Consider the following 25,310-nt stretch of genomic DNA (forward strand, 5'->3'; position numbering starts at 1 on the left):
TCCGTTTTGTTGGGGAGATCTAGGAGCCGAAAGATTATGATGATACCCATTATTATCACAAAAACTTTCAACATCTTTGTTTTCAAACTCTCTTCCTCTATCACTCCTAATAGCCTTAATCTTACACTCTTGTTCGTTCTCAACTCTTTTGCAAAATTTAGCAAAAATTGAATGAGTTTCATTTTTGTGTGCAAGGAAAAACACCCAAGTGAATCTAGAGTAATCATCAACAATGACAAATGCATAGAGTTTTCCACCAAGACTAGCAATTCTCTCCGGACCAAATAGATCCATATGAATCAACTCGAGTGGTCTTGAAGTAGTTAAGTCCTTTTTCCTTTTAAATGATGATTTAATTTGCTTCCCTATTTGGCATGCACTACAAATTTTATCCTTCAAATAATTAGTCTTTGGGAGGACTTTGACTAATTCATTTTTAGATAATTTTGAAATTAAATCCATGCTAGCATGACCCAACCTTCTATGCCATAACCAACTATTTTCATTTGAAGAAACAAAGCACTTAACATCTTGATTATGTAATTCACACAAAAGCAAAGTATATACATTACCATTTCTAAGAGCATGAAATACTTCATCATTATTCCTTTTAACAATGCATTTATCCGATTGAAACAACACATCATATCCTTTATCACATAGTTGGCTAATACTAAACAAATTATGTTTTAAGCCTTTGACAAGTAAGATATCATTAATAGATAAGGAAGAGGATATACCGATAGATCCGATCCCGATAACCTTGCCTTTTGAATTATCTCCAAATGTAACGCTTCCTCCTTTGTGAGGCTTGATAGAGAGAAATTTTGATCGATCTCCCGTCATGTGTCTTGAGCAACCACTATCAAGGAACCATTTGTCCTTAGATAAGTATGGAGACTTCAAGCAAACCTATAAAAGGAATTTGAATAATCTTCTTTTGGTACCTATAAATTCTTGGGTCCATGAAAGTTAGGAAGAAGCTTATATGTACTTTTAATAACCCAAGTTTCTTTTGTCATACATGGCCTAATAGGATAATAGTTGATCTTATGTCCTAACTTCTTACAATAGTTCCATTTTGGACTAAAAGAAGAATTTTTAACAAAGTAATTGTTCAAAGGTTTTCTCTTTTTCAATAAACATTTCTTTGCTTTCCAAGTAAGAGGTTCAAATTTTCTCTACCTTTTGTGAACTTAGCTAAGGTTTCAACTTGATCCTCAATAATGACTTTCAATGATTCATTTTCATCAATTAACTCAATTGAGGCCTTTTCTTGAGCAAGTTCTTTTTCCTTTTTCAAAGTTTCATTTTCAAGTTGAGATTTTTCAAAGTTTTGAGAAATGATGAGTTTTTCTCTTCTAAGGCTAGCACATTTTTGAACCATTTTACCTAATTCATCATGTAATTCTTTAAAAGAATCTAGCAAATAGTTATGTGCATCAACTAATTCATCATAAGTAGTTTCTAAGTCAAACGAGTTATGATTAGAGTTTACCTCATCTTCATCGGCTATGAGACAAAGATTGACCAATTCGTTGAATTTATCGTCACTTTCGGATCCATTTAAATCATCGTCCTCCCATGTAGCTCTCATGGATTTGCCTTTCTTTTTCATTTCCTTCTCATTTTTGTAGACGTAGCAATCGGATTTGAAATGCCCCGGTTTTCCACAATGAAAGCATGTAGGAGCTTCTCTTTTTCCTTGTTCACTAGATGAACCACTTCTTTTAAAATTGTTACTCTTTTGAAACTTCTTCATTTGAAGGACTCTTCTCACAGTTTTGGTAATAAGGACAATTTCTTCTTCTTCTTCATTTGGAGCCTTATCAATTATGACTTCTTTGGTAGAAGCTTGAAGAGCAATATCCTTCTTTTGAGTCTCATTCTCTTCATCTTTATCATTCATTTCAAGTTCATATGCCATCAATGAACCAATGAGTTCATCTATGGGAAGAGTGTTGAGATTCTTGGCCTCTTGGATGGCGGTCTTCTTTGCTTCCCAATTCTTAGGCAATGACCTAAGAATTTTTCTCACATTCTCGGATGATGTGTATGACTTTCCGAGAGCCTTCAAAGGATTCACAATGTTAGTAAAACGAGAGTACATTTCACTAATAGTTTCTTTGCCATTCATGGTAAAAAGTTCATATTTATGTACAAGCATATTCATTTTGGATTCCTTAACATGACTAGTACCTACATAGATAACTTCAAGTTTATCCCAAATTTCTTTAGCAGTTTCACAATCCGAAATTTTATTGAATTCGTCTTTGCTTAAGGCACAATAAAGATTTGTAATGGCTTTGACATTGCATTGTACAAGTCTACGATCATTAAGGGTCCATTCAATATCAGGTGTTGGAACATTTTCACCATTTACTACTTTGGTTGGAACATGGTCTCCTTGTTCGGTGGCTTTCCAAACATCTATGTCTATGCCTCTTAGGAATACTTTCATTTTGATTTTCCAATAATTGTAGTCATCTCCATCAAACCATAGAGGTCTATTGTTAGATTGACCTTCTTGGTGAAACATTGTATTTGCCATGATCTTTCTCTAAGATGGTTAAATCTTTTTCTAGAGATTAGGCTCTGATACCAATTGTTAGTTAATAATTGACTCTAGAGGGGGGGGGGGGTGAATAGAGTCAATGGCCAATGTTTTATAATTTTAAAAAATTTGTTTCCAACTAAATAGCATGCAATACACAAAAAATATTCTAGCAATATAATCACAATTAAAGAGTATAGAGATAGAGAATTGCAAACAGTGACTCGACAATTTAGCGAGGTTCGAAAGCTCCTACTCTTAGGCTCAAGGTCCTCCCTTGAGACTTTCCTAATTGTTAGATATATTGTGTTTTTCACATGTTGCTTAGACAATATATACTTAATTGGTCACCCTTGCTAATTGAATCAACCAAACACACACACACATCAATATTGCCACACATATTTCCCTCATTAGTCACTTGTTTAGGGTGTAAAAAAGTATTGTTTGGTGGTGACTTCTAAACCCCAAGATCTCTCTCTTACTTACTATTTATTGCATTCAATTATTTAGTTTAATTTGCTCTCTAGTTTAATCAACCAACCAACTATTTGTTTGATCACTCGACCTACTACCCCTAATAGTAATTCTACGACCAAATTCGACTCCAATCCCTTGGGACGATCCTACTCACCCTAACTATATTTTTAGTAAAAGTAGTAGTGGCTTTTATAAATGTAAAACTTAGCCCTCGCCTTAATGTACACTCTTAAGCTTATGGTAGGACGACGACCAATACACACCATAACCGTGATCTTGAGGCTCAAGCTCATATCACAATACCATAAGTATATATATATATATATATATATATATATATATATATATATATATATATATATATATATATCCTTTCTAATACTGAAAAATAAAGCAAACATCCGATATGTCGTTCAACTGTTTTAGTTGACAAGACATGCATCCATGTAGGATTTAATTGTTTTAATTAATCCATTCCGTATGTATGAATAGGTAGGCATTAGCGTTTTGATCTAATTCATCCCTAATATGCCATCGTCCCATACCAGTGCACATAATGCATATGATCCATAAATGATGCACACTCATTTAAACATCAAATACATACAGAGCCAAATATAATAGAAATCAAATATAGACAAGACCCAATTATGCATCCAGTATATGATTATAATCATAGAACCTCCTTTTAAATTGCTAAAGTAATGATAAACAATTTAAACTATCCACATCCATATAATTAACCGAACGGGAATTATAACAGTTCATCAATTAACATCCATAGCACGATATAATGATAATCAGAAGTATACACTGAGCAAATTATATGAAATTCCATAAGTATTCTCATACTAGTCTAGTTCGTTTGCTAAAATAAACTAGCAATTAAAACCTACACAATCCTTGACGGCATGCCAATTAATATTTAAATTTTATGACGTCCTTTTAATCCTCAACTATAAATCCTGTGCCTGATATAATGACACTCAGAATTCTAAATGGAGTACATTATATGAAACCCCAAAAGTAATCTTATACCAGTCCATTTAGTTCGCTAAAACAAAATTAGCAACTAAAACTTCTACAGCTCTTGATAGTATGCAATTTAGTATCTAAAGTTCATGATGTCGATAACCATAACCTAAACCAACATTTCTGGGCATCATTAAATTATATATATCATTTATATAATATCCCAAAAGTAACTTTCATACCAGTCCGTTTAATTTACTAAAACAAACTAGCAATTTACATCTTCCTCATTCCTTGACAACATGCATATTAATTTTTTTTTATATATTTCATGATATCCCTTAATATTAGCACACTAGCATATATTAACTGTTTTAAGGTTTTAACAAGTTAATTTTAAACATTTAAAACCTCCCATCAATTTCCAGAAATTACCTTTAAGCCCCTGGAACCAAAAACCTCAGAAAAACACCCCGTAGAGGTGCACCAATAAGGGAGCCGGCTCCCCCTTCATGGGAGCCGGCTCTCACCCTCTTGGAGCTGGCTCTCCCTCATGGAGAGACGGCTCTCTCACCTAGGGAGCCGACTCCCTCCATTAGGGAGTCGGCTCTCTCCCTGAGAGCCGTGATCTGCCTCCTCTGTTCTTCTTCTTCGCTTCCGGCGAAGTGTATGTCCTCTGTCCCAATTTTTTAAAAGTTTGTAGGATCCAATTTAAGTCCTAAAAGTCCTAGAGACTCCTCAAATTCCAATACGAATCGCTTGACAAAAATTTAAACCATAATTGAAACAGTTTATGCAAGAAAATCGATCTTTGTTAAATAAAATATACAAACAGTTACAGACTGATATAACATGCATCAAATATCCATTTTAAAGTTTGAATTAATTCCTGGAGACTATATAGCATGCACAGAACACAGGTTTAAGGGAATGAGTTAGAATAAAACTTGCATTCTGTTTCAGTTTTGAAACCTTAAACCACTGTCTCTGAATTCCGGCGAATCCTAAGACTGTTCTCCACCTCTATTCACTGTTCTCCTCCTCTGTTGCCTCTTGGTTCCACCCACGAGCAACTCCCTTTTCCTTATTCCTTGAGCCTCTCTGCTTCCTCTCAAGTTTCTCTCTCTTTTCCTCCCAAATCCTTCTCTGTATCTCTCTGCCTCACAGTACATGAATAGGGTTCTTCAACCCTAGCAGACATAACCAAGAATATATATATACGGCTAAACCCTAAGTCGGATTATACATTATATATGTATAAGCTTCCATTAAACCCTAATTCTAAACCCCAAATGAATTACAAGTCGGCGACTATAATTATATAAAAATAAAACCCTACTACATACAACACATATAAATTACTAACCAATTTAGTCCACCTAAGCATACACAGAATTAAACAAATAAATTATATAAGCTACTAAATATTACACGTTAATTATATCCCCAATAATCAAATAATTAAATTAAATAACAATTAAACAATTAATTTAAAACAAATAAACAATTAAACAATTAATTTAAACAAATGCACAATTAACCAATTAAGCAAATAAGCACCTAATTAAATAAAAATGCAATAAAATAAAAAATCATTAATTAAAATACCAAGACTATCATTTCTAAAATTAGGGGTATTACAGTTAGAGAATGGCAGTGGTGTGGCAGCAGCTGTTTGCCAATAGCGTGATTCACGGCGTCAAATTCAAGGCACCATGGTTGACGACAACCGCGATGATATGGATCATGGTAACAAGTTCACAGCGCCATGGTCGACGACAACGGTGGTGCTCTAACAATGACAATGGAGTTTTGTGAGAATATAGAGAGAGAATACTGATTTAGAGAGATAGTATGATGGAGAGAGAATGTGGGTTTGGGGTTTTATTGAAAATTACATTAATATACCTAATTTTAATGAGGTGCCATGGTCTAATAAGGTTATATTTGTAAAACAAATTGGAGTGAAAACTTAATCTCTAATCCCAAACTAATGTAACTAACCAACGCTTAGTCAACACATGCCTTTACAACTACTAAGAGGTATATACCACATTTTGCATTTTCATATGTAATTGCACTTATACAAATCACCGGAAAGAGTAATTCGGCGCCTGTAGGGGGCAATATGCTTAATTTTCAGAACAAGTATAACTAAGTTGCTTACTTTTTCAATTCAGGGAGTATCTTTCTCGTTTGTTTAAACTTCATCTGGTATTTTGCACTTTTGCCTAATTTATATTTGGTATTTGTCAAATGTGTAATTTCTAATTGTAAATTTGTCATATTTGTAATATCTTTTTTGTTGAAGTGGAACTTTTTATTTTTATTTTTTTATTTGAAATCTCAATACTCTTTAAAAAAAAAAAATCATTGTCTCTCTAATTTGCTATCAAATCACGAAAAAAATCTAAAATACCCTGTACCCAATTTAATAGACAAATATTAAACAAATTGAGAATTAGCGTTTTGTGAATTAGTTGAGTATGCAGGTACCCCCGATATTCTATGCTCTCTCAAATCACACCACCAAGATTGATGTCATGGCAAAAGAGCTATCTTCAAATTTCCCAACATTACCCGACCCGAATCGCGCTCCCATCCATTACATTTGCACAAGTCACAACGGTCATCTTCTTCTTCCTCAAAGCTTCAATTCGAAACCCTAGCAAGTTGTGGCAGGCAATCTTCTTCTTCCTCATGATGGTCAATCCGAAACCCTAGCAACTGGAAATTGCTTCGCAGCCTAATCAAGTAAAAACTCAGTGATTACTGTTATGCATATGTCATTCTCATCACTGAAATTGCTTCCGCACAAATTTTTTTATGTATCTGCGTTCTTGGCTGATGTCACTGGTAATGACTTTTTGTTTACAGTTGTAAATTGAAATCGAAAATGTCTACTTCAACTACACAATCTAACGATGGTGAAGATTTGAGGTATAAGAATATAATTTGTGGTTGTGGGAAAATAGCTTCTATCAAAGTAACAAAGTCCAACCATAATAACAATAAGGGGAAGCTATACTATGTCTGTACCACCAGAACATGTACTTTATGGTCATGGTATAAACCCTTTGATCTCTTGTTACTACAGATCTAATATGTATATGATTTGAGATATCTGCGCAGATTTTCGTTATCATTTCTATGGGTCGAAAGAACCAGATGGAGGTGAGTTACCATATTGGCCAGGAGGGGTCGCTTGCCATCCACATTTTACGCACAGAACATTTTAGTTCCAGTGATCTGGTATTGTAGGTGATTTGATTAACATGAATTTCAAATTCCAAATTACTACAGTCACTTGGATCCATTAAGCTCTTTCTAACAGTGATGATGTTTCATTTGTCACCTGTGTTGATTGAGCTGTAAATATTATATCATTAACTGGAAAAATTACATTCCAACATTCCAACATTCCTCCATCATATTAGACAAGATGGGTGTAACACAAACAAATGTGATAAGTCAAAAGTTTTTTTTTTTAGGGTTTCAGTTAATATTATCTAATTCACAATCCAATAATGCTTTAAGCTAATTGTACTTGGTCTATATTTACACAATCTCTTTCTAAAAATGTTTTATTCTCGAAAACAGGAAACATGCAACAAACATGGCAATGTCACAGATTACACTAGCAAGAAAATGGAGTTGCAACAGCAAGGAGAGGTATTCCTCTGCGGATTGTAACACCACAGCATTCAGTCAAGTCCAGATGTTCTACCTTGGCTCCACCAGGCAATGCCCAAATGAACTTGTGCATGAGATTTGATAACACAAACTCATTGGTGGCCATTGCGAAGGAGGTCCCTGGGAAGCCCCTCCTGCCAGCTCCAAATGGAATCAATTCAAAGTCATGCCTCTGAAATCTATAGAAGAATTCAAGAACCACTCAGGCTGAAACTCTTCAGGTTCAATCCATGACATGGGGTCCTTTCCGATTGCCCAAGCATTGATAATAACCATTGTTCTGGCTGGAATGTCATAGCCCATTACTCTGACATCTTCGCTCACTTCATGTCCGTGTAATGCGATAGGAGGATGCAAACGAACAGTTTCTTTGACCACTGCTTTAAGGCAGTGCATTTCCTCCAGATCATCTGCTGTTATGTGTGGTTTGCCTATAAGAATTTCTCTGACTTCATTTTGCACATTATTAATGACTCTCGGGTGTCTTAATAGCTCTGTCATTGCCCATTCTAGGACTCTGGAAGTGGTATCAGTTCCAGCAACAAAGATGTCCTACAAGAATCAGAAGATAAAACAAACTGAGATGGGGTTAGTAAAGTTTGCTCAATATATGTTTGTATCCTTGATGTGAATATCCTTGCAACTAGCCATCGTGCAGACACGCACAGAGGACAGACTTAAGAGTGAGAGCGACAATTCATGACATAAAATTAGTTGTCTCAATTATTAAATGATTTGCGGAGATATATCAATTTGATTTGTTAAGGGTTGTGCTGGATTGGCCTTTTTCTTAATACAGCCTAAAGAAATATTCAGAATGGATTGCTAATTTATGCAAAGTCCACTATACGCTCTAGATAGATAAAGCTCCATTATGTTTCAACTGGAAAGTTGAGACATTTTTTTTTTCCCCGGTAAATCTAAAGTTGAGACTTGTTCAATGCTCTTTGCATTAAAAATTGATCTCACTGGATTGGATTAGATTTGTGAGGCTAGTTGAATATTTCTGGTAACATCAAGTACTTTAACTGGTTTGCTCTATGTTTGGAAAGCTGGTCTTCAGTTGAAGCTAGTTCTTCTGAGATATATTTGCTGATTTCATTTGTATTCCTCGGCTGTTCATTTCTATTTTTTATTCCTTTGCTGTTTTCTGACGCGGATGTTTCATTTGTATTGTTTAATTAACATTTCTTGTTTGCTGATGAGTGGGTGTTGTGTTGTATCTTTCTGGTTCTTTATTAAACTTCTAATTTGACACACACACACAAAGGAGAGAGATCCTCACCAAGATGAGAGCTTTGATGCAATCTCTATCAACATCAATATTGTCTTTATGGATCCTAAGCAAAATATCAAGAAAATCCTCCCTGCCTTCGTCTTCAACTCTCTCATCGCCATTACTCTTCCTTTTCAGGACATTCATACGCTCTTCAACTACTTGCTCCAGGAATTCATCAATCTCTTTTGCAACTCTGTCCACTTTGGCATAAAGACCAGTGACATGATTGATCCATCCAAGCCATGGAATGAAGTCCCCAACATCAAAGTTGCTCAACAACCCCAAGAAATCCTTCAATTGCAGCATAAACTTCTTCCCATCTCCCCATCCACTGTACTTCCTACCAAAAGCAGCCCTGCTTACCACATCATTTGTTGGCAGTGTGAACATTTCACTTAAGTTCAATGGCGAGGATGAAGAAGATGATTCTTCCATCTTCTTCATCAGGAGGGCTGTTTCTTCTTCTCTGACAATATGAAAAGACTGAACTCTTCTATTACTTAGAAGCTGGAGTACAAAAATGCTTTTCATCTGCCTCCAGAATTCACCATAAGGGGCCATAATCACATCTTTGTAATTGTAGAGAAGCCGTTTAGCAATGTTTGATTTTGGCTTGTTTGAAAAGACAAGATCATATGTTTTCATGATCTCTCGAGCAGTGTCAGTGGATGAGGCAACAAGTGTTGGCCTGCTGCCGAGGTGAATCAGCATGAGAGGCCTGTGTTGTTGAGATAAAGATCGGAGTGAGCGGTGAGCGGGCAAGTTCAGTTGGTGCAAGTTTCCTATAATTGGGAGCTTTGGTGGTGAAGGTGGTAGGTGTTTGTTGATAGTAGAAGTATTGAGGAGCCATGTCTTGATGAGGAATGCTACGTATAATAACGGAAGACATGAGAGCAACAGAAATGAAGACACTAGCTGCTCCATCAGATTCAGATGCAGAAAGCTAGACGGATCCCTTATTATGTGTGTTAGAGCACTTCTTTATGTGTATGCATGTGATTAAATTATTAAACAATATTTGAAGTCAATAACTGCTCCTTCAAATGCAGAAAACTAGACGCATCCCTTTTGTGTGTGAGCCCACACTTGTTTTTAAACTAATGAAGATTTCATTATTGTTGCGTTTGGGAGTACCGAATTGACCACTTGAATTTGGAATTGAATTTTAGTTAAACCTGAATAGTTTTTTTTTTTTGTTCAAAAATATATAATATTTTGAAAACTATTTCTCTTTTTCAAATACATATTCTGTTAAATAATTAAACCAAACATGGCTATACCATATAGGAATGGTTTAAGCCCTTTGATTGCAGATCTAATTTGTATATGATTTGAGATATCTGTGTAGCTTTTCGTTATCATGAAGCTTAAAGTCAATACATGGTCGAATTTGATCCTATTCTTACCCTTGCCAGTACTCTTTCTATTACCACACAGCGTGTACGGATCATTAAGGATGAAAATGAAAGAAAAAAAGTCTCGGGGGTTAAGTAGGGTATGTACTTTTTATTTTAGCAAAAGAAGTCAAATGGATTAATGAAGGTTACATCGTATGTACTTTAGAGTAACATTGTTTAATTTTTTATCACTAAATTATAATTTTCCATCTGTTGATGGGTTTTCTCGTATGGAAACTACGGTTTGGCTACAACATTCAGAGGAGATTTTCTGTGCATTGTGATACCAAAGACTTGAGCCAGTGCCACCTCAACACTCACAATTCAGCAGGGCAGCATCTTCTGCCAGCTCCAGAAAGTATTAGCTCAAAATCTTGTCCCTTGAATCTGTAGTTTTGCCCATGAATCTCTCTGGTTTGAATGTGTAATGTTTATAAATTGTGTAAATATTTGTGGTGCAAGTAAAAGGAAAAAGGTGGGATTATTGGAAGTGGTGGGACCCACCACTAACCCATTTGGTGGCCAAAAGACCACATTTGGTCTCATTTTCTTTGCTCTTTCCCGTAAGCTCTCCCTTTCTTCTTCTCTTTCTCATCTTTCCTTTTTCTTTTCTTCACATATTCAATCCTTGAATTCTTCCTCAATTTTGAGAATTTTTGGGTGCCATTTGCGGCAAAACGGAGAGTGCGGCGAGATCTACAAGTGGGTGTAAGCAATTTCAGCATTTGTGCATCCTAGGGATTTCGAATTTGAGACCCATTTTGAGGGTTTTTTTACAAATTTGATGTAGGGGTGTTCTAATTCATATTTTCTTTGGCTTTAGTGAAATTTCCCTCTTGATTTGCCCCTAAACATGTTTAATTTGGTTATTCAATTCATGTATTTAAGGTTCTATGTGATTATGTGGATTATATGAATATTAGTTCAATTACATGTTTCTTGTGATGATGTGATGAAAAATATATTAAATTCGTGCCATGGTATATTCTATATGATGAATTGTTTATTTGAAAGCATGATGTATAAGTATGTGGTTATTACTTGGTAACTTATGCGAAATTTCATTGTCGGCATAATAATTATGAAGCATGAGGCATTCATGTATTCATTAGGAAAGGAAAAAGGGGGAAAAACGTTTTAAAACAAGTGAAATTGTTTTGGGAAATTTTTTTCCTAAAAATGTTTGCAAAAACCAGATGCCTAGGAGGCGCCTAGTGGTCCGCGATGTTAGTGTAATCTAGAAGGGAGTGTGGTTGAGTTAACTAGGCCGGATGCGACGCCTTGGAGGTGCCTTGTGGTCGTGGATAGTTAATCAATCCTCCTTTCGTGACGTCTTGGAAGTGCCTTGGGCCGGATTACATTAACGGTTTTGAAGTTGAAACGGAATTGTTTCGGAAATGAGAGGGGGGGGGGGGGGGGGGGGGGGGTGACGTTGGCATGATATTGCATTGCATTGGCATGCATTGTATACATATGGTTGGATGACCTGTTTTGTGGATTTGATGATATTGTTGAATTTTTTTTTGATTAATATGATCCCGTTTACTTTTACCCTATGCTTTGCGTGGATTCATGAGGTCGTAAAAGGTGTGTCTTAGACACTTTCTACTAAGCTTTATGCTCACCTTATTATTTTAACATTTTTCAGGTTTGAGAAAAGAAGGGGCGGGCAACGACCCACCGTAAATTAAGACTGGACTAGAATTCTTATTTTGTTATCTTTTGTATAGAAACAATGATCATGTACCTTTTATAAAAATTAAGTATAACTCGTATAGTATTGTAATGGTAGAAATTTGTGTAAATAAAAATATTTCATGAATTGTAACTTAATTAAAGTGATTCCTTGTTTGGATGAGATGGAGGAATGAAACATTTTATATGTATATGTTGATTTTGGGGATGTTGTATATTATTGTATTGTGCGTCGGGACATGATAGGTTAGTTTTAAGGCCCAGTGAGGCCATTGCATTATTTTTTGTATTTCAATATGTTGTAGGACTTTTTCTGCGGAGGTCATGCCGAAATTTTATATATTTATCATTATTATTTTGGTATCCTTTTGGGGTGTTACAAATTCGGTATCAGAGCGATGGTTCGAAAACCATTAGGACGACGGGTAGAGGCCTACCTAGGATTATGGGAAAGGTGGATTGAATTATTTATGTGCTTATGTGTTAAAGTGCTTATTATTTGAGAGCCTGCTTATTTGATTAAGTGCTTATGTGTTTACGGTTTTAAAAAGGCATGTTTATTTGCTAAGTGTTCACATGCTTATGTGTTTAATTACTAAAATATGTGTTATATGGCCATGACGATGAAATGTGTAAATAGTTGAAAATATATTAATTATGATATGATCACAAGTGTGATTTAGGTGGTAACGACAAATGGTAGGCACGGTGTGTGCAGTTTTATTTTAAATGTTAATGTGACAAGTAGTAAGCACGGTAGGTGCAAGCATGTCTCTTATGTATTGTGACGGTTATTTAGGCATGCTTAAGCAAATATATAAGAAAAATAAAAATAATAATAATAATAATAAAATGAATGAAAGACGGGGTGTTTAATTTTTTTTTTATGATGGGACACAATTATATCTTAGTATGGAGTACGGTTATTATGTATGTGTGTTCACGTGTGTATATTCGGTTGGGTACGGGATGGTTGCTAGTACGGTAGAGTACTTGTTGCGGCATTAATGGTTGTGTGAGTTTTGACCTGAGTAGGCGAGGAGATCGGTTGCTCAAGAGTTGTTGGGTGTCGGTTTTTAGCGAACTAATGACGTAGGTCTTTAGCTCGTGGATCGAGCTATTCGATGCATGGTTGCTTCATTTTTCTTCTTGTTTTTGGGGTGTAGTGCTTGGGGCATAGCACAGTGTGATGTCTGGGGTGAGACGTACAAGTTTCAGGTGTTAGTGTATGGGTTTTTGTGATTGTGGAGGTCAGGTGTGCACTGTGGGGCAGAGGTATGACCTTAGGGGGTTAGCATTTGTGACTTGGGTCCCGGTTTGGTACTAAGGTTCTCTTCGAGTCGGTTTGTGGTGAGTGTGAGGTTGTTTGAGTCATGAGTGTAGTCTATGGATTGTAAATGTGTATTTCGAGCATTTTGGAACGGCTTAAGGAAGTGTGTTGGTTTTGACTGTCATGGGAACTTGTTGGATTCTATAGGTCTATGGTGATTTAGGACCGGTTGCCGGATGTAGATTATTTCATGGTCTTATAGGAGTCTGTTTTAGAGACTGGTTTGTCGAGGAGTGATTCACATTTCGAAGAGTTATAGGAGTGTGTTGCGGGTAATTGACTCTCGGTGAGTTGATTGTATGGCTCGGTGGATGAGCAGGGTTATTGGTTGGCATGGTTATTGAGAGAGTCTTGAAGTGGCGTATAGTGATCAGTTTTAGCTGAGTAATGCAGGGTTACACGATGAAGCAGGTAGTATGGGGTCATTAGAGTGTTTGGTTGTTTGCGGATGAAGTGATAGCTGGTGAGTATTGTGTTATCAAATGAATTGTGTTTTAGAATTTGAAAGCTATGGATTAGGGTTGTATTTTAGATTACGTCTGGAGTATCAGGAGATAGTGCTTGTTGTTTGAGGATTCGAAGAGATAGACTAATGATTGGAGTGATTGGGGCGAGGTTGATCTTGTAGGTTAGTTGGTAGCCCCATTTGATTTTCATCAAGGCCAAGGATGTGTTTAAGGAACGGGAATGAGGAAAAGTAACGATGTTGAACTTAGGGTATGAAGTTTTCTTGTTTGGATGCGTAGATCGCTCAGAAAGAGTGGTTTGATGTTGTCGGTTAAGTGTTAATGATTGATGGCATCATTGATGGTATTGATGTGACAATTGGGTGTTGAGCATTTTGAGATTTGTGCTCATTTTGTTTTGAGGGTTTGTAGGCATGACATTGCCGTATGAAGGTTCTTTTCTAATGGTAAATAGTGGTCGTTATGGGAAGTATCGAAAGTAATGTTTATTTTCTTGTTACGATGGTGTTGTCCTAAGGATGTTTGAGGAAGAACCACTTGGTAGTTGCTTGATGGTCTGGTGAGATGAGAGGTACGAGTTGTCCTTCAGGAAGAATGGTAATAGAGGTGTTATAGTGAGATGTTTAGTGTTGATGAGTAGGACGGTTTAAGGTTTGAACCGAATGTGGTTTAAGGATTATGAATTGTTTGTTGTATGTTGTCAGGTAGGTGATGGGGTTGTGCGCCAGTTGAGACGATTGTGGTCGGCTTAGTCTTTAGAGTCAGTAAGGACGATGTTGCCATATAGACACTTTTTTTCTTGTGGCGAGTAGTGGGTTGTTGTGACTAAGGTCACGGGTTTTGTGTGCACGGTGTTCGAGGTAGCGTCGCCTTGAAAGGTGAAAGTGGAATGGGTGGTAAAGTGTCATTTTACGGCTTAGAGGTTGTCATTTGAGAGTGACGGTTTCTAGATGGAACGGGACGCGGTGTCTGAAGGGCTATGTTTGTTTTTAGTGTTTGTGTGTCGTGAGCGTTGGTACTCTTGTCTGGTTGGTTTTGGTTAGCAAGGGTATCGCGGTGTGTCGTATGCGAGGTTTCTGTGTTGATAGTGTATGATGAACCGTTAGTGGCAAGGTCGCCTAGAATTGAGTTCGTAGTTCCGTATGGGTATCCGTTTGGTTCTTCTCTTTGTGTGTAAGGAGTTTAGTTCACCTCAGGTGAGATTGGGTGTCCATGGTTGGACAATTGGTGTGTAGCGTGTGACAAGGTGTCGGGTGCATTTAGGTGCAAGTCGTCAGTCTCTTGTGAGAGTGGGGTTTGTTACCTTTCCGTTTGTTCTGTTTGTTCTAGTCCTAGCAAGGACGTCGTTTGTCGTGAGCCTTGTTCTCCATTTAGTAATGGTGCGCGTCCGTGGGTGGACGGACCTGTGTGTGGTTTGTTATGTTGTTTGATTTCATTGGTAAAGGTTTGGTTGGTTTGGTCGACTCACTCATACGAAGGGAGATAAAGTCATTGGTTCTTTGTAGTGCTTGTTTTGAGAGTGGTTTGACGACACGAGTTGCCGAATAGGGTGGCGTTTTCAGTGTCAGGTTCCATCAGTGATGGCCAGGGGTGTGTTGTGAACTGTAAGTTCGAGGAGGTGATGTGATGTGAGTCATGTACTCAGATGTTTTTATAGGCGTTTAATTCGAGCAATGTCTCGAGGACAATTGTTGGTGTTGTCTTAGAATTACGTGATTAGAGAAGGTGAATATGTGATTCTATTGAGGAATAATAGGAATGATTGGCTTTGGTTTTGAAGTTTTAGGTATAAGACGGTCGTATTTTGTGTTTTGAATAGGTACGAATTAAATTGAATGATGACATGGGGTTGTTTACTTGGTATGGGTGTTTAGAGAAAATGAGAGATCTTATATACTGGTTGATGATTGTGACGTTTAGTGCTGTTTTGTTTTTAGCTTGTTACGGGTTGTATGATTGAGGTATGATTGGGACTTTTAGAGTAGGTATGTGACTGTATAGCTATTAAGGATTACGTAGCACGATGGATTGATAGTGAATGGATCTCATTGTTGTTTTGTGGACTGTGTGAGATTGTATTTGAGGTTTGGACCTGAGGACAGGAACGACATCTGTGCCGAGATCGGATTGAGGATGAGAATGGCCTGGCCAACCATTTCTCCTGAATCAGTCCCTCTTTAGCATGATGTCTGGTCAAAGGTCCATGATTATTTTAGTTTGTTAGGAACAATGAGAGTACAGTGTTCCGCGATGTGTCGATGTGACAGGGTGGATTCAGATGGTTTGTCTCGGGTGATGAGGTGTGCTAGGTAGGACTAAGCGTCCGATAAAAGGGTTTGTGGTACAATAATTGATTATTGAGAATTTCGTTTTGAGGATTTGTGTTTAGGATACCGGATAATATGTTTTATTGTTCTAGTGATTCATGTTTATACAGTTGTTTGGAGAATTATTGTTAGGTCATCTTTAGGTTGTTAAGTGTAATGATTACTAAATGTTGCGGTTGGTGGTCGCTTGTACCAATATATGATGGTGTAGCTGTGTGTTGGATGGCGAGTATTGGTTTAACAGAGATGTGTGGATTTGAGTTTGAGCTTAATTGTATGATGGATGGGGTTCCTTGTCTGGGATTTTGTGTGTCCTTTAAAGGATTAGTTGAGATAGGATGTTGTCATGTTCAAGGGTCCTGTGACCGTTCTTCTTTCGAGTTCCGAAGTCTTTTGTAGCAGCGTACAGTGGACCGATGTCCGTTTTGAGTCGGGTATAGTGTAGGGCGTACCAGATGGTCTGGTGTTATGATGTTGTGAGTGATGAGTACCCTCATAGGGTGGTGAGCATGGGGTTTTTCTAATGTCAGTGTGTGATTGCCTATTGACATCGGGTGTCAAAGGTAATAAGGTTGTTGAGTTCTTAGTCTCGGGGTTTTGTGAAGTTTCTTGGGAAGGTATGCGGCTATGAGTCTCCTTCTTTAAGGAGGGTAGATTTCGAGGACGAAATCTTTTAAGGAGGGTAGAATGTAATGTTTATAAATTGTGTATATATTTGTGGTGCAAATAAAAGGAAAAAGGTGGGATTATTGGAAGTGGTGGGACCCACCACTAACCCATTTGGTGGCCAAAAGACCACATTTGGTCTCATTTTCTTTGCTCTTTCCTGTAAGCTCTCCCTTTCTTCTTCTCTTTCTCATTTTTCTTTTTTCTTTTCTTCACATATTCAATCCTTGAATTCTTCCTCAATTTTGAGAATTTTTGGGTGCTGTTTGCGGCAAAACGGAGAGTGCGGCGAGATCTACAAGTGGGTGTAAGCAATTTCAGCATTTGTGCATTCTAGGGATTTCGAATTTGAGACCCATTTTGAGGGTTTTTTTACAAATTTGATGTAGGGGTGTTCTAATTTATATTTTCTTTGGCTTTAGTGAAATTTCCCTCTGGATTTGCCCCTAAGCATGTTTAATTTGGTTATTCAATTCATGCATTTAAGGTTCTATGTGATTATGTGGATTATATGAATATTAGTTCAATTACATGTTTCTTGTGATGATATGATGAAAAGTATATTAAATTCGTGCCATGGTATATTCTATATGATGAATTGTTTATTTGAAAGCATGATGTATAAGTATGTGGTTATTACTCGGTAACTAATGCGAATTTTCATTGTTGGCATAATAATTATGAAGCATGAGGCATTCATGTATTCATTAAGAAAGGAAAAAGGGGGAAAAACGTTTTAAAACAAGTGAAATTGTTTTGGGAAATTTTTTTCCTAAAAATGTTTGCAAAAACCGGACGCCTAGGAGGCGCCTAGTGGTCCGCGATGTTAGTGTAATCTAGAAGGGAGTGTGGTTGAGTTAACTAGGCTGGATGCGACGTCTTGGAAGTGCCTTGTGGTCGTGGATAGTTAATCAATCCTCCTTTCGTGACGCCTTGGAAGTGCCTTAGGTTGAATTACACTAACGGTTTGGAAGTTGAAACGGAATTGTTTCAGAAATGGGGGGGAGGGGGGGGGGGGGGGGGGGGGGGTGACGTTGGCATGATATTGCATTGCATTAGCATGCATTGTATATATATGGTTGGATGACCTGTTTTGTGAATTTTATGATATTGTTGTCATTGTTGAATTTTTTTTTGATTGATATGATCTCGTTTACTTTTACCCTATGCTTTGCATGGATTCACGAGGTCGTAAGAGGTGTATCTTAGACACTTTCTACTGAGCTTTATGTTCACCCTATTATTTTAACATTTTTTAGGTTTGAGAAAAGAAGGGGCGGGCAACGACCCACCGTAAATTAAGACTGGACTAGAACTCTTATTTTGTTATCTTTTGTATAGAAACAATGATCATGTACCTTTTATAAAAATTCAGTGTAACTCGTATAGTATTATAATGGTAGAAATTGTGTAAATAAAAATATTTCATGGATTGTAACTTAATTAAAGTGATTCCTTGTTTGGATGAGATGGAGGAATGGGACATTTTATATGTATATGTTGATTTTGGAGATGTTGTATATTATTGTATTGTGCGTCGGGACATGATATGTTAGTTTTAAGGCCGAGTGAGGCCATTGCATTATTTTTTGTATTTTAACAGGTTGTAGAAGGACTTTTTCTGCGGAGGTCATGCCGAAATTTTATATATTTATTATTATTATTTTGGTATCCTTTTGGGGCGTTACAGAATGTTTCTGGATTTTCTCAAGATTCTGCATGCATATGATGTACTGCATATGGTCTTAATCAGACTGCTTCTCTTATTGCTTATAACATTTTGGATTGTGTATGTTGGCTTTCCTTTTTGGTTTTCTAAATCTGTTTTACCATAGCTCAGGAAAAAAAAAAAAAAAAAAAAAAATTCATAGTTCTCACACCAAGGGAAGCTGGGTAATTAAACTCTCCAACAAAACGCTACTCGACTTTCGTCCCTCTACTGAACATAAAAAGGTGAACGCTTTTCCTTCTCAATTTTCCTTTTCCATTGAAAGCATATTTTGTGAACATGGATGGCAGATGTCATACTTTCATTGAAAGCATATTTCTGAAATTCTTAGTTTTACTTTTTTTTTTCTCCTTTAAGTATACTTAATTTGACCACATCGTCTCTTTCCACTTTCATTATGGTGTTCTCAACTTCTCATAACTGTAGCTCTTGTTTGAAGGCATGGGCTAAAGCCTCAAACTGGATTCCGATCTTTGACGTTAATCATAGATTTGATGCTGGAATTCTCTCCAGAAGAGTCACAAATTTCATTATGGGTTTCATACAATTCTCTTCTTCTTTTGGTATTATGACATTGGTCTTATCTTTCTAATTAATTAACGGTTTACTGATAATTAAATGAATAGTCAGTCAAAATATTAGTATGGGTTTTTTTTATTAGAAACAAGAGAGTACATTTGCCATTGATTAGATTGTGTTACATGGACCTTCCAATTCTTCTCAGTGTACACATTATGATTATATGGGAAATGTGTCTGACATTTGAGCCCAGACCAAAGATCCTGATTCTCTGTGTGATAAGTGATAGCCCATGAAGAAGAAAAAAACTCAAATTTGATAGGAGAGAAGAATTTTCTACTTTTGAAATAGATTAAAACCCATTTTTTCATCACATCCCATCCCATTTAATCCAAATTAATTGGTAATATACTGAAAAAAACAATAAATTCATATATAATACTATTATATAACATATAATCTAATTTAAACGTGCAAGTGAACTTGGAAGATTGGATACTAACACACACAACGGTACCTGATACATTTATTCGAATCTACAGAACATAATAACCAATTGACAACATGATATGTTAGATTTTTTTATTTTTTTATTTTTAAAGAATAAAAAAATTTAGTTTTATTATTACTCTTGGAGTTTGCAGGGTTGTTTAATTGAAACTTATGTTCTTCTGTAGGAAGTTGGTGGAGTGGTATACCTGCATTATCTTATAACAAGAATGTTACAAACTGATTTTTTTTCTTTAATTTGATATGTAATCCTCATGTATCTGTGGATTCTGTGCTTATCACATCATAGCTTTCTTGCTCATTTCTTTCCTTTATCCAATAGCAAATTTCTATTAAAGGTTGGCGATTAAGGTGATGATTTCCTTTAAACTGATGGACGTTCAGCTACTATATTAGCAAGTCTGCTTTATTTACAACAGTATCTTGTTATTTTTGAGCAATGATGTTGTTGCTCACTCTTTTTGTATTTAGATTTCTGTTCTGCTTCATAGTCTTGCAAAAAAATTCAATATATCTTGTGTGTCCTTTGTTCTAGAATATGAAATTTTGGCTTCCAGTCGTATGGGGAACTAATGGAAGTTTGGAGCCGTTTAGTATCCATGAAATTACCAAAACACCACATTAATCAGGCAGATCTCTAGCGGCTTGTACAATTCTGGTTACAGAAACCTTTTCTGGGTTCCTGGGGGTCTTGAGGCTGCTGAAGAAGAGGTACAAGTGTTTATGGAGAGAAGTTTGAAGTTCCCTATTCTTTTTTATCCTATTTTCCTGGTCCTTTATGTTTCTTCATACATAAGTATTTGTTGAAAATGTGGCCCTATTTCATTTGGAGCAGGATCTCGAAAGGGAAGGTTAAGCTTCAGCGTCCACTTCTTCCTAGGGGGCCTCAGCCTTTTAAGTTTGCCAGGATTGGTGGGGTTTCAGAGATCCTTGGGTAACCAAATCCTATTTTTTCCTTTTAGAAAATGATGATTATTTTCTTTTGTATTTTCTCACAATGTGAAAATCTTGCATTTCCTTCTGTTAATGTAGTCATGTTCAACTCATATGCTTGCTTCAAATGCACTCAAGATCGTGTATGCACTGTATACATACAAGGAATTGGACCCTAGACATTAAAAACTCTAACCTAGCATTTATTATTAAGCCAAACTGTGTAGTGGTTTTATCCCGAGTTTTCTAAATGGCCGTGAAAGGCAATGGCAAATGATCCATAGAATGTTTGGAGAAAGGATGTGGAATAACATAACTAACAGACCGAGGGTGAATTTTCTGTGACTCTTGTGATCATAGGACATACCCCCTTACTAGTAGGTATGTCATATCCTGATATGATATTTATGAATATTATTTTTTATCCGTGACTTACAGTCTAAACTTTTATCCTTTTCCAAACATTGTTAACTTGCGCTAAGAACTTATATGCTTGGACCTTAATCTTTCTATGCTTCTATAAGGGGCCATGTCCTTGTCTTATCTTTGTTGGATTCCGATATTCTTTGGATACTTGAGGATAAGTGACTGTCAGAGATAATTTAGCATAAATGACATAATGAAAATTAAATTAAATTTTATCTATGCACTAATTGCCATGACCTGGTTGTCAGTTGGACCGACCAACAAAGGTTGCAGCTGCCACAGAGGGTTGGGGTTACCAATTAGTTTTCTCTGCTTGTCCGGTAATAATTCGTCCCAGCCATTAAGGAAAAAAATGACACTGTTTAATCTTTAGTCTGGTTTCCCTCGAGAATAATCTCCAATCTAATTGTTTCTGTCACGAGTTGGAGTCTTTCTTGTAGTTGATGCCATGTTCGTTGGGGCTCAGCAATTGGGCAGTTATCTTGAAGATTTAAGGTCTCACTGAAGGTCAATGGTTAAACTATGAACTCTGAAGGTATTTGTGACCAAAAAGACAATGAGAGACAGACATTTCAGTTCCAGATCTCCTTACTCAAACCAGAGACCAAAAAGGTTCCGAGCATTAAGGACCCTTCTCTTTTTGTACTCTGACAGTCAATGGAGTCATATGACTCATATTTTGAGCATGATTCTGCCATGTGGTTATGGAAGTTGTCATGCTCTAATTGTCTCATGCAATTTTGATAAGCCTCTAGTGGTTTGCAAGATGATATATGATTAATCATTTTCAGAATTCTAGATTTTGAATGCCAATAGCATGTTCTTATAATCCACACGACTTGTTAACTTGTACATATTTAGTGATTTGTAACGTTCTTCAGAACTTGTTTTCTCTGACACTGATAACTCATTTTCAGATCAAGTCATGATGTCATTATGCAACTCAGCTCTCATGCTGACTGAGCTAGTTTGGAGTACATAATTTTCTATTAATGTATGTTTTATTTAGCATATATATATAAAGATAATAATTAGCTGGTGTGTTGGTTCAAGTAGACAATCAATCCAGCCCACTTCAGCTCTCCATGTGAACTTTCAGCCATTGTAACTTGAAGGAATGAAAGCTGTGGTATACCACATCATTATGTGTTTTACCCCTTTCAAATTTTTACTTCTTTTGGTTTGCTAGCTTATATCTTCGAGTAGGAAAGAGTAATGTAGCTAGGATAATCGGTCTCATAAGATGAAAGCTTGAACACTAACTGTACTGAAAATGTCATGTTACCATTGGATTTGGAGCATTAGAATTGTTGATAAGCTCCATGATCCTCCAAGTAAAAAGGAAAATGGTTAACAGTTAAATCTTATTTAACTATGCATCATTTTACTGGTTCTCCTCTTTATTTATGCAATGAATAATACTAATTGGATGAGTACTTTTTAAATTTTGGATGAACTGTTAATCTATGTAATCTGGACTCTTCAGAAGTATGCGAAGCATCCATGTCAGGAGCACAACAGTAGGATAAGGGTATGGGATATGTGCCTGACATATTTAGTCTGACATGTACGTAAAATGCATATTGCTTCAAAGTGAGTTAAATTTCTATTTTGAACACTATGTTACATAAAAGTGTTATTTTACTTTAGAAACTGAAAGAAAATATTACACAATATGATTATTTGACACATCTGATACTCTGAACATACTAGCACTCGTACTCGAGTTCAAGTGACATAACTTCTGATTTTGATTTGGTTTATTTGTTGAAGAGTTTATTCTTACGGAAACCATGGTTTGGCTACCACCATTAGAGGAGATTTTCTGTGCATTGTGATACCAAAGATTTCTGTCATATCCAAATCTTTACTTTGGATACCGGGAGGAAGCTCCCAATCAAAGCTGTGGAGAAGTTGAGCCAGTGCCAGATCAACACTTGCCATTCCGAATGTAATAGCAGGGCAGCTTCTTCTGCCAGCTCCAAAAGGTATCAGCTCAAAATCTTGCCCCTTGAAATCAATATTTTTGCCCATGAATCTCTCCGGTTCGAATGTTTCTGGTTTTTCCCAACATTCTGTGTCTCTCCCTACTGCCCAGGCGTTGACAAAAAACCTTGTTTTGGCAGGAATATTGTACCCATCAATGGTTATATTTTCCATGGATTCTCTTGGGAGTAATACTGGCGCGGGAGGATGTAAACGGAAGATCTCTTTGACAACAGCTTTTGTGTAGTGCAGCTGAGGCAGGTCACTCTCTAACACAAATATTTTTTCTCCGACTACTCTTCTTACTTCAGCTTGTGCTCTTTCCATGACTTTGGGGTTCATGATGAGCTCTGTCATTCCCCAATCTAAGGTTATGAAGGTTGTGTCAGTTCCTGCTGCAAACATGTCCTGCAACAACATAAACAGTTCCTTAATTGGGATGTCTCATGCAAATTGTTTTGCTAAATGGGAGTAAATACACCAGTAAATTGAACCATGCTACTTTATGGATGTGAATGAATTTGAAGAGAAAAGCAGTGAATAAGGAAAGATTTTACTACCAAGATGATTGCTTTAATGTTGTCCATAGTGAGAGGCATTTCGATGTCCTCACTCCTCTGTATTTCTAGTAAGACATCCACGAGATCCTTGTTGTCTTCTTTTTTACCCCCTGGATTTTGGTGTTCCTTGATAATCTCATCAAAGAACTGGTCGAAGCGTCTGAAGGTTTTCTGGAGTCTTGACTTCATGCCGGTTAAGGTGTGCATAAATTCCATGGAAGGGAAGAAATCTCCAATGCTGAATCCTCCTAGCAACTCCTGGTACTCTTCAAGCATCTTTTGGAACCCAAGTCGATCGTATTCCCCTCCTGCTGAAAAATCCCTTCCAAATGCTTTACGACAGAGGACATCATTTGCGTACAGTCCAAGCATCTTGGATAAATTGGTGGTGCCAGGATATGATTCTGCAACACGATGAACCAGGCGAGCAACTTCTTCTTTTCTCACAAAGCTGTAAGATTGGACACGCTTGGTACTTAGTAGCTCAAGTATGGAAATTTTCCGTATTTGCCTCCAGTAAGCCCCATACGGGGAGAAGGCAATATCAGTGCAATTATAGAAAAGGTGTTTGGCAGAAAAGATCTCGGGACGGCTTGCAAGTGCAAGATCATGGGTTTTCAACACTTCCTTCGCCGTTCTAGCTGAGGAAACCACAACTGTTGGAATCTCACCAAGTTGCAAGTGCATAATGGGCCCAAGTTTCTCAGCTAGGTGGTATAGAGATATGTGGGGATTTTTTCCCAGCTGGTGAAGGTTGCCAATGATCGGTAGCTTTGGAGGACTTGGTGGGAGATTGAGTTTTTTTCTCGTGAAGTTGCAGAGAAATTTTGATATCAGTACTAGAAAAAGGGACGCAAAAATTAACGAGGAAAGATTGCCTTCCTTCAGCCATTGAAGGAGAGCCATTGGAGTTCCTTCTAGCATTGAGTGACAGACACTACAATTATATACCTAAAAGTGTTACTTTCTGCACCCTCTTTAATAGAATTCTCTATCGTCTAAAATGGTTGTGATTTAGGAATTTTCTTTCAAATTTTTATTTTTTAGTGTAAATTTGTAATTAATTTTATTTTTTATTAAGATTTCTCTCCATAAAAAATATATTGTCCTGTCTTTCATGGTCACTTTTTGTTTTAAATTTCTATCAAGCCCCATAACAAGTTTGGTTGTTGTCGTCTTCTCTTTGCCGTGTGAAAATTGTGAAGGAACTTCATTTTGGCCATCTCTTGGGGGTCCCGTTGCGGTAATGGTGACGAAGTATTGCTATTCAGGATTGTGAAAGCTTCATTGACTACAATAATTTCGATTTCCTTACGTTTGCAGCACAAATCATTGAGGTATTGTAGATCCTTCCAAAGTCATACTCCCTCGACAGGTCAAAATAGATCAACTCGTTCCAACCAGTAATTAATTTTTATTTATTTATTTTTCATTTTTGCAAAAGGGAACTTTTGTGATGGCAAACTTCTGATGTTGACTTCAACTGCCAGCAAATTAAAAATGACAATAAAATTGTATTTTTTATTATTATTTTTTTATCCTCAATTACCATATTAAATTGAAAAAGACAAATATTAACTTAATTCGATAAATGATTATAAAAATTGACTTATCGAGAAAAAAAAAAATTTATTTGCTTAATTTCATAAATATTTTGTTTTATCAATTTACTTAATTTTTTTCATTTTTTTTGACCATATATATTTTTCAGGCCACAAACTTATAGGCACGAAATTAAGTAGTGCCACTCGTGCGTACATTGTAAACTTGTTATATATTCGTGATGA

The 25,310-nt window shown here is 36.6% G+C and overlaps 1 protein-coding gene, 2 long non-coding RNA genes and 1 pseudogene across 4 annotated transcripts; 2 read left to right on the forward strand and 2 right to left on the reverse strand.

Annotated features, from left to right (window-relative positions):
- Window positions 1-6,441: 6,441 nt before the first annotated feature.
- Window positions 6,442-17,878, forward strand: LOC132285881 (uncharacterized). Of its 2 annotated transcripts, none has more exons than XR_009472631.1 (3): window positions 6,442-6,760; window positions 6,884-8,287; window positions 12,024-17,878. It is a non-coding gene; the product is annotated as an uncharacterized LOC132285881 (long non-coding RNA). The 2 variants fall into 2 exon arrangements; XR_009472630.1 differs by lacking the exon at window positions 12,024-17,878 and adding an exon at window positions 9,114-9,253 and having other exon boundaries at window positions 6,443-6,760.
- Window positions 7,607-10,037, reverse strand: LOC132285880 (cytochrome P450 736A117-like; annotated as a pseudogene).
- A 10-nt stretch (window positions 17,879-17,888) lies between the features above and the next one.
- Window positions 17,889-22,476, forward strand: LOC132285882 (uncharacterized). The gene is made up of 3 exons (XR_009472632.1): window positions 17,889-18,813; window positions 20,154-20,329; window positions 20,454-22,476. It is a non-coding gene; the product is annotated as an uncharacterized LOC132285882 (long non-coding RNA).
- Window positions 22,477-22,600: 124 nt separating this feature from the next.
- LOC132285879 (cytochrome P450 71AP13-like) lies at window positions 22,601-24,542 on the reverse strand. Its single transcript, XM_059788112.1, has 2 exons — window positions 23,524-24,542; window positions 22,601-23,371 (listed from the first exon to the last, which is right to left on the reverse strand). The coding sequence occupies exons 1-2, from the start codon at window positions 24,445-24,447 to the stop codon at window positions 22,760-22,762; spliced, it is 1,536 nt and encodes a 511-aa protein (XP_059644095.1). The 5' UTR covers window positions 24,448-24,542; the 3' UTR covers window positions 22,601-22,759.
- Window positions 24,543-25,310: the final 768 nt, after the last annotated feature.

This window comes from Cornus florida, unplaced genomic scaffold (assembly GCF_030987335.1).
Source record: "Cornus florida cultivar Cherokee Brave unplaced genomic scaffold, ASM3098733v1 CherokeeBrave_3.0.0_Hap2_Chr11, whole genome shotgun sequence".
NCBI lineage: Eukaryota > Viridiplantae > Streptophyta > Magnoliopsida > Cornales > Cornaceae > Cornus > Cornus florida.